This window comes from Strix uralensis, chromosome 2 (assembly GCF_047716275.1).
Source record: "Strix uralensis isolate ZFMK-TIS-50842 chromosome 2, bStrUra1, whole genome shotgun sequence".
Lineage (NCBI taxonomy): Eukaryota > Metazoa > Chordata > Aves > Strigiformes > Strigidae > Strix > Strix uralensis.
The window spans coordinates 455,702-468,090 of NC_133973.1; the positions used below are offsets into that span (position 1 = coordinate 455,702).

General features: G+C 42.1%; 1 protein-coding gene across 7 annotated transcripts in view; it reads left to right on the forward strand.

The window, feature by feature from the left end:
• LOC141935600 (cell cycle control protein 50C-like) overlaps positions 1 to 12,389 on the forward strand; it is a 32,292-nt gene that overhangs the window by 4,386 nt on the left and 15,517 nt on the right. For 5 of the 7 annotated variants that reach the window (XM_074852023.1, XM_074852005.1, XM_074852041.1 and 2 more), the window contains exons 4-7: positions 73 to 163; positions 2,377 to 2,514; positions 3,505 to 3,714; positions 4,795 to 4,920. In XM_074852023.1, coding sequence (XP_074708124.1) covers positions 73 to 163; positions 2,377 to 2,514; positions 3,505 to 3,714; positions 4,795 to 4,920 — 565 coding nt within the window. Of the gene's footprint in view, positions 1 to 72; positions 164 to 2,376; positions 2,515 to 3,504; positions 3,715 to 4,794; positions 6,150 to 12,389 lie in introns of those variants that run through there. The other 2 variants (XM_074852002.1, XM_074851994.1) reach the window with 2 other exon arrangements.

Here is a 12,389-nt window from a genome sequence, read left to right on the forward strand (position 1 = left end):
AACATTAACACCACCAAACCAAAACAAAACCCCCAAGTTCTGTGCCTGACTGTTCTGTGACCTTGAATGCAGATTCAGAGGAGCTACTGCGCACCTTTTACCACCTACCGAAACGGGACGCCCATGGCTCCGTGCGGTGCTATTGCCAACAGCATGTTCAATGGTAAGTAGGTACCTTCCACATCTCTCTCATTTCCACTTGAAACTACTCCGCTACCCCAATCCAGCTGAGTCTTGATGTTGCAAGCTCTCTGTCTTTCTCCCACAAGAGGTTTTGTTTGGCAGTGCTACTGTGGTGAATATGGGGCTCTGCTTTCTACTGTTTAGTAACTTGCTCCTCATTCTGAAACTGAGGAAGATTTTTCATTTACTAAGGCCCTCTTCAATGTGAATATACAACAGGACTGAGGAATTGAGTTCCTGGTGAAATAAAGAACAATGATACAACAGATTTAGTGTATTTCCTTGCTAAAGATACATTCTTGTACAGTGGTGGGAGAGCCCAGATTCTGCCTTCTCACAGTGGTGTGCTTAAAAGCAGGTGACACGTTCTTCACATTGGTTTCGACCTTTGCATCTATGTGGTTGCATTTTGTTCTTGTAATGCTGGAAGCATACATACTCTTACTCAATTTAATCCCAGGTTTGATCTTGTTTGTAGTAACTGAGTGGGCATAATCTGCCTGTGAGTACGTTGAGGCTGAAACCTAGAGGGCTCCTAGCCGTGACACTGGCAGACTGCAGAATGGATTTCTATGGGAGGAGAGGAGACAAAAAACTTCTACAGACTTTTCTCCCCTACCCCATTCTTTTTGCCTGGCCCCCCTCCCCGCTTTTTTAACTTGTTTCACGCAGCACTTTTTGGGAATGCAGCAGCTGTTTCCAAGCAGCTGAGCCACCCACACCAGAGGACTTGTGAAGAGGCAGCAACACTTGTTTTTCATCTGCCTGTGCACTCACCTGCTCTCCTGGAAGTCTGATTTACTGGACTGGGCTCAGACCTAGGCCAGCAGAGCTACCTGCATGCAGCCCACGCTGTTCTGGAGCCCTGGCTGCAGGACAGAATGCAGAGAACTAAGGACAGTCAGATTTTAAAATGCTGAGGGTGAACCTTTCGGTGTCTGCCTTTGCATCTGTCATTAGTGCATGGTGTGATGAAGGGTTCCAGCTGCTGGTGATGTGGGGGAAGGGGCCGATGGCTGAATCCCCACTCTGGGAGCTGATTTCTGTCCCTCTGCTGTGAAAGAGGGTGCTTCTCATTCACTTTTGGCAGTTTAGCTGGTTGTCTAATTGCTCTCTAATCTTGTTTTGTAAAATGAGGAAGATGGCCAAGTTCCTGCCATGGGAAAGGTTTTTAACCCAGGCTAGCCGGTGAGGGAGCAGTCAGACCAGCAGTTAATCAGGCAAAGCTCAAAGAATTGCAACTCCTGTTAACAAACTAGTGACAAACAGCTGGGGAGGTGGTTGGGCACAGAATGATCACTTACTCAGAAGAGTGTGTCTGAGCCTTAAGAAGCTGTGTGAACACAGGTTTTGTAGCAGGACAAAAAAAAAAAAATGTTTTCATTGATGCTCATGCAGTTGAGTTGAATTTTTTGTGTTTCCTAAAAAGCAGTCCCGCCCCATCCATATCATCTAACTATCCCTGCCCGTCATCTCAGTGGCTGCCCAGGTGTTTACACAGATGTTAATGAGATCTATAATGCTTTTGGCTTATGTTAAACTAATCTAAGTAGGAAAATATCGTGGATAAAAACAAGTGTTTTTTGCCCACCAAAACAGGATGACACAATTAAGCGCAATTTTAACTAAATGGTTTTTGATTGAAGGAAGTGTTCATGTCCAAGTTGGTAGACAAGGTCTAATTATCATAAAACTAAAGCAAAATTTTCTCCAAAGGGTCATGGATTCCCTTGATTGTGCTTTCACCTCTCCCCTGGTCCCTGCAAACATGTTATATATATAGTAAAGCCATCAGTTTAGGACAACTGTCAAAGAAATGCTAGGGAAAGCTAACTAGGAGAGTAACTTCTGTAACTAGCTGGAGAGCTCCAGAAGTGATTTGCCAAGAAGTTAGTCACACAGGAGTTGATGGACATGAGATACTTGCACATATTTCTACACAGGGATTCAGCAGGATTATTGGTAGGAGTGTGTTCAGGCTTTAAAACTTCAGAAGTGCTAAGGCTCTGGAACCTAAATTCTTGTGGAATGTACAGTGCTCTCTCCGCAGTCATGACAAAACCTTTCCCAGGATTTTTTTTGTTTTCTATTCACTTGAAATATGCTTCAGTGTGGGGCAGTTTTTGTTAGTCATGCTGGCAATTAGAATGACTGTCTTTTACTCACATGCATTGCTTCTCGTATTCCCTGCAGATACTATTGATCTTTTTTACAATCTTAACTCATCTGCTATTCAAGTACCAGTGCTGAAGACTGGAAACAGTTGGTGGACAGATAAAAATGTGAAATTTCGCAATCCAAAATCATACAATCTCTCTTCTGCATTTGCAGGTAAGAAGGGTTCCACTGGTATTCCTTACTTTTCAATGGCTTCCCTACCCCCCCTGTGCTGTGTGAGGCTCTCCCATTCTAAGGCAAATTGACTTTGGGAGAAATACCTCCCAAAGCAGGTTGGAGAAGCAGCTTTAGAAGGTGACTGAAAGCAGAAGAGAGATTTAGGCAAAATATCACCCTTATTTTTTTTTTTTTTTTAATCACTGACCATAGAAATTGGGAGAAAGAGGTTTTGGAAGACTGAAGTTAGCCCACATCAATGCCATTCTGTATAGTTCCTTGTAACAATCTGTCCAGAGAAAGCAAGGATGCAGTCACTTTATTTTCTGCTATTGAAAACATCTATGACAGAGAATTGCATGTTACATCTTTCCTTCTTCATGGCTTTGCAGATTCTCAGGCAGTTGTGAGACAAGTGAGACTGCCATTGTCACTAGTTCTTTCAAGCTGCTGTTTCCTTGTTTTGGTTGATTTGTATTGAAGTTGGGCTGAAAGTTCCCTATTCTGGATCAGGACAATGCTGTGCTGGATGCAATATGCAAAAGTTAGTTATCTAAGTAGTTTTCATATGACAGATTCTAAATATCATAGGCTGTGCTGTTAGACTGCAAAAAGCTACCTTTCTGGTTGTACAGGGATAAATTAATGTATAAAAATGAAGGCAAGCTCCTCATTATAGAGAGCACGTTGCTTGCTGAAGAGGCAAGAATCCAGAATAAACAGTATTTTCATTTGTGCAAGTCACTGGTTTTCCTGCACTAAGTTTCTAATGTGTAACAACCCCTGGGTACTGTTAAACTCTGTTTATTCCTGTTTGAGGAAAGTGGGGATGCTTGGGTGAAAAGTGTTATCTAGCATATATAATTTTTCAATACTGGACAGAGTCTTGTGGCTCTTTCATATTCTGTGTTGGTCATGAGTAGGCCCAGAACTTAGTCACTGTTGTACTAACAGTATGTCTTTGCTGGTTTCTTTCTTTTTCATCAGGGACAGCAAGACCTCCTTACTGGCATAAACCAGTATATTTGTTAGACGAGGAAGATGAACGGAACAACGGTTATGTGAATGAGGACCTCATTATCTGGATGCGAGTGTCAGCCTTTGCTACGTTCAGAAATCTTTACCGTCGTGTCAAACGGATAAGGCAGTTTGCAGATGGCCTCCCAGCAGGGAATTACACTTTTCGTATTTCCTATAGTATCCTTCCATGTTATCCGAGACTATTAGATAGTTACGGTATCAGAAGTGGATGGGATTGGTATAGTAAAATGGCAAAGAAACAGAGCAAAACACCCCAAACTAAATGGCCATGGAAAGAGCTAGTTTTGGGGATGATGAGGCACTAGAGGTGGATTTTCTGTAGCCTGTGCTGGTGAGTTAAGCCGTGTTACTCAAACGGCAGCACGTGACTTTGGAGGGGGCCACTTTTGGCTGGAGGCAGCACATGGGAGCTTGACATAAAGGGTAAAACTGAAGAGTGGGAACCAGAAGAGATGGTTGAAGATGTTGTTTTAGCTGAAATATTCAACAGTGACTTAATCACACGTGTAGATACCCTTCCTGGGGCGCATGAAGCACCAGAGGTGCCCCCGCAGTCGAGAGCTGTGTGGGTTGCTGGTGCCAGCAGAGCCCTCGGGCGGATTTGGGCCACGTGCTGACAGGAACTTCTGTGCTGGTGAAGATGCACCCTCGCACTGAACAGCACGAACTTTGCTGACTAAAGCACTTGTTTTGTCAGCAGGAGTTGTGTCGAGATGACTGTAAATTTCTCTCTCAGTCTATAGAGCTATGCTTTTTAATGTTGTAGCATGGTTCTATTCTGAAAGCTTCCATGTGAGGAGATGGAAGGTAAAATCGTATAACATTCTGGGTAGGCAACATATCGCGTAGAGATGAGCACTTCCCCTCAGTGAGAACGTGTGGAGTATCATCATGGTAAGCTGCCCAAAAGGCTCATTTTCAACTGAATTTTCGTAGCAAATTAACACAGTAGCAGTTACATAAATTATGAATCTGAAATGTATAATGTAAAAAAAAAGTATTTCCATGTTCACACAGACTGTGTCTAAAAGAAGTGGATTTCTTACCACCAGCTGCTACTGGGTCTTCAGACCCAGAATAGGAGAGACATCACAGATCAGCTAAAGGAATTTTTGCAGCAAATGCAGTTCTCCAGGCTCTTTATGCCTTGGCAAGTTTTTGAGCATTCACCATTACTTTTTCTCCTCCTGGAAATAACGTAAACTTTGTTATGAAACCTTAACAGCCTTCTACCAGATTTCCCTGTTACCAAATTCAAGGGAAGGAAGCATGTGATTCTTTCAACCGTGGTGTGGAGCGGAGGAAGTAACCCATTCCTGGGAATTGCCTACGTGGTTTCTGGCACAGCAGCAACCCTGACAGGTTTTGTCATAACTGCCATCCACTTAAAGCTCAGAAAAAAGAAAACATACTTTCAGAAATAATAAGGTTCCCTGGCTTTCTGAACAAAGGTAAAGGTGTGCTGTGAAGGAAGAACGTGCAGCACAGACCTTTCCTTCTTTCCCCTGAGCTCTGGATCTGTTTCAGTAACAGGTTTGGTGAATGTAAGCAAATTGAGGGGCAGTGCTATTCCATCATCCAAAAGCAAACTTACCTGAGGCTGCATACTTATTCATGTATGTGTGCTCCTAAATTTGATTCCTAGGAAACTTGTAGTGAGATGAGCTTCAAACAACAGGTAGTGTAGTGGGTTAGAATTACAATGGCAAAGGAATTATATGGTGCTAATGTCTGGCCAGAAGTAAGGGTCCATATCCATTTCTTAGCCCTTAATTCAGACAATATTTCTCTTGACTTAAATGGAGCTTTGGATGGGTAAAAAGTGAGGTCTTGATCCAACAAAAAGCTTGAGCAGGTAGAGCTTGGTGCTAAAATCTGTTTGTGGGCCACATGTGTGGGCTGAATGACTTGGTTTAGGTTGTATGTACCTTTTTCAGCTATCCTGAAAAAGTAACCAAATTAGCACAGCATATTCTATCGGTTTGATACTCAATTTATGATGGAATACAGGGCATTTTTTAGGAGTTTGGAGTTTGTTTAAACCCAATTTATTGGTTTTATCTAGGTACTGAGACTAACCTGCAAAGCTAGAGGGCATCAAAACACTGAGTTACGTTTTTTTTAAATTGTCATTTAATAGAAATCTTAAACTAAGAACTCCTATAATGCTAAACATTTTAGCAGAAACATCTACCTAATACAACTGCTAGGCCACAGTTGCACTCCTGCCTACCCCACCCTTCCACGCAAAAGTTCACAGACTCTTATGTGACATGAAATGTCTCTTCCTCTTTCAAGCTGCTATTTCTGTGGAGTGGTGACCTATTGTCAATAGAAAACGAAGCATCAGAATATCTGTCAACTTAATTTTCAGAAAATAAACACTGCAGCTCGTGAGTAGGCTTACCAATTTTCATGTTACACGTTCAGAATTTCACACAGTTAGGAGTTATTTCTACTCTCTCACAAAATGTAGGAACAGCACTGAAGAATTTAGGTCAAGTATACCATGGTACGCCCAAATTTTTTTAAATGATTTTTCTGTTGCAAAAGTGCAAATGAAATAAAACACTTTAATTCCTTTGATAAGTATTCCGTTTGCCTTACCTTCCCCTCCCCTAAAAAGACTTCCACGCTGAAACAAGAAGGACTAGAGCAAGAGAAGGGAATGTGGCACAGGGAGGCTGCGTGCCACTGTCAAGGGCATCCACATCTGCTTTTAAAAGTGTCTCAGGAGCTTGCGACCTTTGACAGATGGACTCTGGTGAATCTGGTTGCAGCCACAGAATGTGCTGTTTCCTTCAATCTCTGCTTCTTAATTGAGCCCTGAGCAGCAGAAGGGGTGCTGCTCAAGTTCACAGCCCAGCCTGTTAGTACAGTCTTGCTCCGTGGAGGGTTTATGCGGACCTGCTGGGCCAAGGGGTGTGTTGCTCTCTGCTTTTCCTAGTCAGGGCCAGTCACCTCCATCAGAAAGCTGTAGAAACAGGGGTTGCAGTATTTCAGACCCTTGCATCTAAATCTGTCAGGAGCTGTGGGAGAACCCTACCCCTCAGTGGACTGGGCAAGACAGAGCATGAAGCAGCACATCTAGCAATGCTTAAGCTCATTAGTCTAAATCACATTTAACAATGAGACATGCTCTTAAACCTTTAGAAAATGGAATCCCATGCAGCCCTCTGGAAAGCCCTGATGGGAGTTGCTGCCAAAGCTGAATTTAGGATTTTTGGCTCCAAATGGACCACAGGAGCCTCTTTCTTTCTCTCTTCCCTTTTTCTTTTGTTTTTTAAATCCTCCGAGAAGCTGACTTTCAGGAAATGGTATGTCATCTGGGTAGTTAAGTCAGAGTACAGTTGTCATTGATTTTACTTCTTCATGAAGTATCTGGTAAAAATGTTAGTAAAAGGAGACTGAATAATGAGGTATCTACTTCAGTGAGTCAGTGTCTACCAGAAAAAAAACTTACTTGGAAAACACAGTCTACCAAGTAGTGCTTACAGTTTGCCCATTATCTCCCAGAGGTTTGTGCAAGAACCTCTTCTCTTGGAATGCACATTGTCTTCAAACCCCTCCACAGGGAAAACATCTCTTCAAACAAATCTTCCTCTTTCTGTTATTCCGGAAGTTGTCTAAGACTTTGTTTATAAACTCAAACCCTCTTTTTCATCTTACCACAGCTTTAAACACGTCTTACATCTTTCTTGTACCCTCTGAACAGTGTCTGAAAGCTGCTGCTTGAGCTCCAGCAGTTACTGTTGTCAACTTTTGAGCAGCTCTGCAGTGTCTGCCTTGTCATTCGGATTGTGCTGCCCAGACCAGAGCAAGGGGAATGGCAGTTTTGATGAACTACTCCCAGCAGATGGAATCTGCCTTGCTCAGAAGGGTGGAAAATAAGTGTTAGCAACCTCCTTATGCTGCTTTTTGTGCCAGTGCTACAGCCGTGCTGTCGGCCTGCCCCTTGTGCCAGAGCTTGCATGAACGTGCTTTTTCAAGAAAATTTTGTAGGTGTGTTCTTCAGTTCCCACACTGGGGAATACTCCTCTACCTATATGAAATGTTTACTGGAATTGTTTTATGCTGCTGCTGCTGCCTTACTCCCTCTTGTGCAGGGGCTGAAACAGAAGTGAGAGCCCTGGCTGAAAATCTGGCCTAACGTAACAGAAAGATAGTAAAAGCCATCGTTAACTGCCTCTCCTTGTGGCATGTCTCAGGGGATTGTCCCCTTTTGTCTGCCCCCTGATACCAGCGGGAAGGGTGATCTGGGATTTTGAACTAATTTATTCTGGCTATAAGGAGATCCTCAAATCAAAGTGATCAGGGAAAGCATACTGAGATTTGGAGAGCAGAGTTATAAAGGAACCAGAGATGATGCGCTTTTGCCGAGGTACAAATTGAGCTTAAAACACCTGGAGTGTCATGACCAATATTGCGTCTTCAGCTCAGCGCTGCTCGTGCCTTGCACACTCGTTTTTATGAATTAAGATTATGTGTCTTAAGGGAAAAAAAAAAGCCTTGGTAAAACTTTTCAAAATTGAATTTTAATTAGCTGATCTACCAAGCACACTTCCACCAATAGTAAGTGGGCCTTTTTCTGTGAGAGATTAATTTATGTAGATTTGTCAATTCAATACAAAGGTCTTTAAGATTGCTGAGTGAAATTAAGAGCTGTACCTGGAAAGGGTAAGTCACCAGCACCACTGTGAGTGCTACATCACTATGCCATAAAAGACTTACTGCCCTTAGTTGTAATACTTTGGTGTATCAAAATTATTAAATAGTTTGAATCCCTTTCCCCAGACGCCAGCACTTCAGAAAATAGCATAATACTAAAAGAAATCTTTTTGCTTTCAAAGGAACGTGCTGGTTCCTTTGTTACTGCTACTTAAATAAAGCCTTATCTTCTATCATTGCCGTATATTCAGTCCCTTTGAGCTGATGGAACTTTGCCTGCTTCCTTCACTCTCAAAAAAAAAGATGCATGTCAGAAATGGGGTTTAAGTTTGGCAGACAAAAAGTAATGGTATCATAGATGATTAAATACTAGAAAGTGTGGGGTTTTTTCTTTTCCCCATCTTTTTTCTAGAACAGATAAATAAAGGAGGATGTTATTTATTGCAATTTTTTGGGCGGGGGGGAGTGGATATTTAATAAATGGAAAACTGGACAAGGGATTCCTGTTAGTAGATGTAATCTAATTTAATATGGTAAACATGGACTAAAACAGAGGAGCTAAATGGGATGTAAGTTTCTGGGTTTTGTTTTTTTAATACATGTTTCCATTTGTAATTTTGAAGATGACAGTTACACATTTATTTAGTTCAGTTTTAACAGTGGCAAAAATATCTAGAGGTGAAAGGATCCCATTATTATGAAAAACTTATATGCAATTTAAATCTCATTTCTAAATTACAGAGAGGTATAAGAGAGAGCTGTATTTTAATGTCAAAACCTGTTGTACTACTTTTGGTTGCCAGCTCCCTTCAGGATTGAATTTCACTAATGGGATATATATCTATATATGGAGACAGAAGTGAGGCAGGAGGTACAGAATATTTCAGTAGCACTTCAGTTACAGAATTTTTCCAAGTCTTTTTCAGGCTTTACAGTTTCATGTGTGTACATCCGGTGTCTGTCTGCCTTGTTGGTTTTTCTGTGTTCTAAACGTAGACATTCGCTTAATTCATCCATCTGAAAATAGAGGGATGAGTCTTTCATGGGAAACAGATTACCATGATCACAGACCTATAGAATCTGGAAAAATTAGATACATGCTGCATCTATTCTGTATAAACAGCTGTGTTGCATGGAGATTATTAATAATAGTGTTTGGATGGGGTGCCATGTATTCTAATGACGCGAGTGTAAAAGCTTTCTCTCCTTTCTCTGAGAAATCAAACTAGTACCAGAGTAAAGTCAAAGAGAGCAGTTCAGGGAAGGGAGGGCTTGGGAAGTTTTGAGAGATTTCCTACGAATTTGGATTTAAGTTTATACCTAAAATGAGGAGAAAGCCATTGCTTGTCAGATGACAAGAAGGTGCTGTCCTCCTCCGCTGGGAGCAGTATGGGTCAGAGACAGAGCTGATTTGAGAAAAAACTGTATTCACACAAGGAAGGGGAATGGTCAAAGGGGCAAGGTACTTTTTGTGCTCTCGGATATGGAGGCAAAGAAAGTTGGCTGAGCTGCTTAAGATGGTAGTGTATCCTGACATGTGATCTGGAAAGCCGCTATGATTTTGGGGAGCAGCCAAGCTAAGTAAAAATTCAGTTTTCAGTGGAAAGTACACACTCTCTGAACTACAGTGCATAGTTTTTGAGCTAAGGTGTTTTGACTTCATTCTCTCTAATTGCATTATTCCCTACAATTTCAAGAACAATTTTGTGATGAGGGGGGAGTGCCTTGGGCAGCTGTCTTTACTTTGGTGGCCTCTTGTTTGCAAGAGAGGGTTTGTTGAGCAGTTTTTGATTGCTCTGTGTCCTGCTTTCTCCCCAGGCAATGGGCAGCCAGGCAGAGGAAGAGTGGGGCTTGTTTGTCTTCTGGTTATATTCATGAGTGCATGAAAAAAGTTTTCTCCCTTTCTCTGTATATCCAACTAGAGAGGAAGAGGACAACAGAGCTGATTCTGGTCCAGTGCAAGCAGAGGCAGTATTTAAATGATATCAAATGGTAATTGCCATAGATAAAGAAATCAAAATAGCTCATAACCTGGAAAGCTTGTATATCAGACAGCTCTAGTCAAAATACCTGTGTATCTACTGAGTATGTACTATGTACTCTGTTGATAAACATGCAGCATGAAACAAGGGGAAAAAAGGCCGTTTATTTATACTCCCACTCAATTGCAGCCATTGTCTCTTTGCATTAAAGTGTCTAAAATGATCCCTTTCAAACTAAATCAATTTAAAAAAACTTGGAAAAAATTAGTTTTTCTACTGTGTCAGACCCAGCTACCCAAAGTTATTTGCCTTTTTCCCCATGATGATTCCTGTGTGTAATGAGAAACTGTTCCATTAGCAGCTCTGTTAACCCAGTCATAATACTGGGAGACTCAGGGTTTAAGATTAGGTTAAAAGTTGTTGAGGCTTCTCAAATAACACATATGAATTCCTGGGCTTTCTAGGGACTGTATTATTAGTGACAATGAATCGGAAAACACTGGGAAAAGAAATGTGTCAAAAAACCCCAGAATGTTTAAAAGAAAACAGGAAGTAGGTAGCATCTACCCATAGCCCCAGCTGTCATAACGAGTTAACGTTTGGGGAACATGTGCTGAGCCACTGTCACTGCCTCTGAGGTAAAATGTGGCACTTATTTGACAGTGCAGAGAGAGGCTTCACAACAGCTCAGGACAATAGTAACATCTGCAGTTAATAACACTCCTCCCTGCAGTGGGTGTGCCGAGAAATCTGTCACGGTGGCGGAGGACAACAGGCCCGTGTCCCCCAGCGCTGGGCGGAAGCCGTGATTGAACGCCGGGCGCCGGTGGTGCTTCGTCCTGGTGGGTGGCAGGGTGTGTTTCCAAGGCCTGTAATTAGGTTACAGTCCCTGCCTAGGCTGGCTTTTGCCGGCCTGTGTTTTGTCATCCAAATGTGGGACATCCAGAAGGAGTTAGAGACCCCTCCCAGGTGTTTGCTGAAAGCAGAGTGTGCTGCCAGGGCCTCTGTGTGGCTTGCTGTGCTTCTGACCTCGGCGGTGGTCTGAGCTGTCTGCAGAGCTAAGTACAGAAATGTGCAAGAGGTAAGGGAGCGGGAAGAGCACCAAGGTATGCTGTGTGCAGTTTCTCTATTTTGGAGGCTGACGAAATGAGATAGTCACAAGAAGAGCAGCCTGTGGATAAATCAAGTGGTGGCATGACTGATTTTGCAGATCTGTCTTGGTTCATATCCTGGGAATTTTATTTACCAACAGGGTTTAGGCAGTCAGCGACTTCTGAAGTACGATCAGTTCTGTGAAAGAGGGGCCTTGTGCTTCACTTTTTGCCTTGGTTCTGTGCTCAATGTGTTGCTTTGACTGCAGCAGTCTTACTTTAAAGTCACTATAAGTAAAAATAATAATAACCAGTGAGTTGTCAGCTACACCTTACAAGAACTAGAAGGCCTGTAAAGAGATAGGTTTCTGCATCTAAAGCCCTTCATAGTGTTATCTTCTGATGACTAATAAGCCATGGCTGGAGATTGGCCATCAGAATCCAGGACTGGCAAACATCAGTGATGTCCACACGTCATTTTGGTGTCAGCCATTCCTGTTGTGACTGAGCCAAACAAAGCACAGGGTTTTATTTGCCGAGTTCGATAAAGAAAGAAATCCTGTGCTTATAGTCAAATTTCCATGTTTCAAGCTCGCTGTTGCCGGGGCTCATGTGAGATCCAGCAGTGATCACAGAAAGTCTTCGAACAAGCTTTCTTCATGCACTGTCATTTCTGGCTTTGCAGTTAATCATAAGAAAAAGGCATTGATCCTGAATGAAGTTGATGAGCTAAGAAGTAAAGCTATGGATAAGATTTTATCTCTGCATATTTTTGTAACTGATAAAATGAATTAAATACAAGAATTGCTTAACAGATGTATAAACTGTGATTGTGCCAATGGGTTTTAGGCTGTAGCTTGAGGAATTTGTCATTCAGATTTCTAAGTTCATAACTTCACCTCAGGCAACCAGTGGAAGCCAAGTCTTAACTAAAAAGGTCAAGAGTTGCTTTTCAAAGGGAGATAAGAAAATTAGAAGACTGAGCACAAGCCTGTTGGGCATTTTCATAATTTTTGGCTTTTGGGGGGTTTTGATTGAAATGGAATGTCTCATACCACGTAAGTAAATAGGCTCTGAGGTTTTTTTGATT